At 44.6% G+C, this 1880-nt stretch overlaps 1 protein-coding gene across 1 annotated transcript in view; it reads right to left on the reverse strand.

Annotated features, from left to right (window-relative positions):
• The window catches only part of DNAH11 (dynein axonemal heavy chain 11), a 307848-nt gene that overhangs the window by 237787 nt on the left and 68181 nt on the right, over nt 1-1880 (reverse strand). The window contains exon 24 of the mRNA XM_019651988.1: nt 362-484. Within this exon, the coding sequence (XP_019507533.1) occupies nt 362-484 (123 nt within the window). The remainder of the gene's footprint in view (nt 1-361; nt 485-1880) is intronic.

Genomic DNA, 1880 nt, shown 5'->3' on the forward strand with positions numbered 1-1880 from the left:
GGGTAAGTTAATTACCCCTCTCTCTACCTCAGTTTCCCCATCTGTAAAATAGGGGTACTAACACTACCTCCCTACCTTCATTAAGTGAATTAATATAAATCAAGCACTTTGAGCAGTACTTGCTACACAGTAAATGATATGTGTTTTCTGCTATTAGCACCAACAGCTGGGCCAACACACATTACCTGTGGCTTAGAAGAATCCGTTTCCTGCCCAAGTCACAGTGCTAATGAGCACCAGAGAACAGGCTAGGACCCAGGTCCCCACACAACCATGGCATGGGGACTTCTCCCTGAGTCTGCTTATGTGCAAATACCCAGAATTAGCCCAGTGTGAAAAGAAACAGCACCAAGAACACTACCTTTTCAGTCCCCAGTTCTTTCGCTGCTTTGTCCACAATGCTTCGGACATCATCTTCCACGTGGTGTAACCGCAAGGTTAACAAATCTGCCAAAGTGGTGGCTTCGCTTATTGAAAACTTGACCTGATGAGGAAGAAAAAAGGGGGCAGAATTTATATCCCACATATAGCGATGGTTCCTTTAACCCAATGGCCAGAGAAATGAATCATAGCTAAACAGACTCAAGTCAGCTGCTGGGCACCTTTCTGGTGCTGAAAGGTGTGGACAATCAAAGACGTTGCTTTCTAACACCCAGTAACTGAGGCATCACCCACCAGAAGCCACGGCCAAGGTTAAGGCCACGTTCACACCACGCCTCTCTTTTGTTGCATTTCCTTCCCTTGTCAGCTCATTTCTTATCTCCTTTGCCCACAAAACCCATATTTAAAGAGACTCACTCTGTTCATTTATTACAATTTGGTTGAAATCCCAGGAATCAGGTACTAGCTCATTTGTCTTTTCTTCCTACAGTTCTCTGTTCACTGAACAGAATTCCCAGTTGCTTCCGTGATTTAACCTGGTTTTATCACTAATTTAATATTAGTTCCTTGGTTAAAAAGAAAATACTTTCACTCACAGTGTCATTAATCATATTTATCATGTGAAAAAATAATTCACATTTATTTCTACTTGTTGACTCCCCCCTCCCCACAATTCACCCCAGTATTTGCTAAGAAGGTCTCAGTTTTTCCTAAATTTCCAAAGTCATCCAAGTCCCTTGCAAATGAAGAACTGACCAAGCCACATGATTGCAGAAAGCCTATTTCCTTTCCTGCTCTTGCAAAGAAAATCCAGACCCTGCTTCTTGGGAGCTTCAGTATTCTCTGACTCCCCCCCCACCACCACCACTGTAATACGCCTCGTGACTAACCACATCTCTGCATAGGGAGACTAAACATCCCTGTTTGCCCAAGACTGAGGAGGTTCCTAGGACCTGGGACTGCCAGTGCTAAAACCTGCAAAATTCTGAGCAAACCAAATGAGTTGGTCGCCCTATCTGTGCATCACTTTTGACCTCACTCCACAGCTGATGGGGGCCATGGAGCCGGGCCTGTTTTAGAGAAAGGATGAGCAGGAATATAGAACAGGATCATCCTGATTAGTCAGGTGGCGTGTGCACTGAACACAAACACCCAGCCCAGGTGACAAGTGGAGACCGACTCTAGCCCCTGCGCTGATGCCTCAGGACAGCCTGGAGGAAGTATCTTTTCCTAAATTGTCAGCTGGAGAAAGTACCTTTTTCTAGCTTGCAGAATAAAGAATAATACAGGCAAGAGACTGTGGTGAGAAGAAATCTCACTGGAGGAAATGGGAGGATGGGGAGGGGAGTGAGGCTGCAGTCTATTACCTATTGGAAGACGCAAAGACTTTCTGAATGAATACATTAATCAATTAAATACAAAGCCTGACTAGCCAATGCCTAAAAGACTCTATGGACAGTATCATGATAATAGCTTCAGGGGCCATGCATTGAGCACTT

The sequence above is a fragment of the Hipposideros armiger genome, unplaced genomic scaffold (assembly GCF_001890085.2).
Source record: "Hipposideros armiger isolate ML-2016 unplaced genomic scaffold, ASM189008v1 scaffold_171, whole genome shotgun sequence".
Taxonomy (NCBI): domain Eukaryota; kingdom Metazoa; phylum Chordata; class Mammalia; order Chiroptera; family Hipposideridae; genus Hipposideros; species Hipposideros armiger.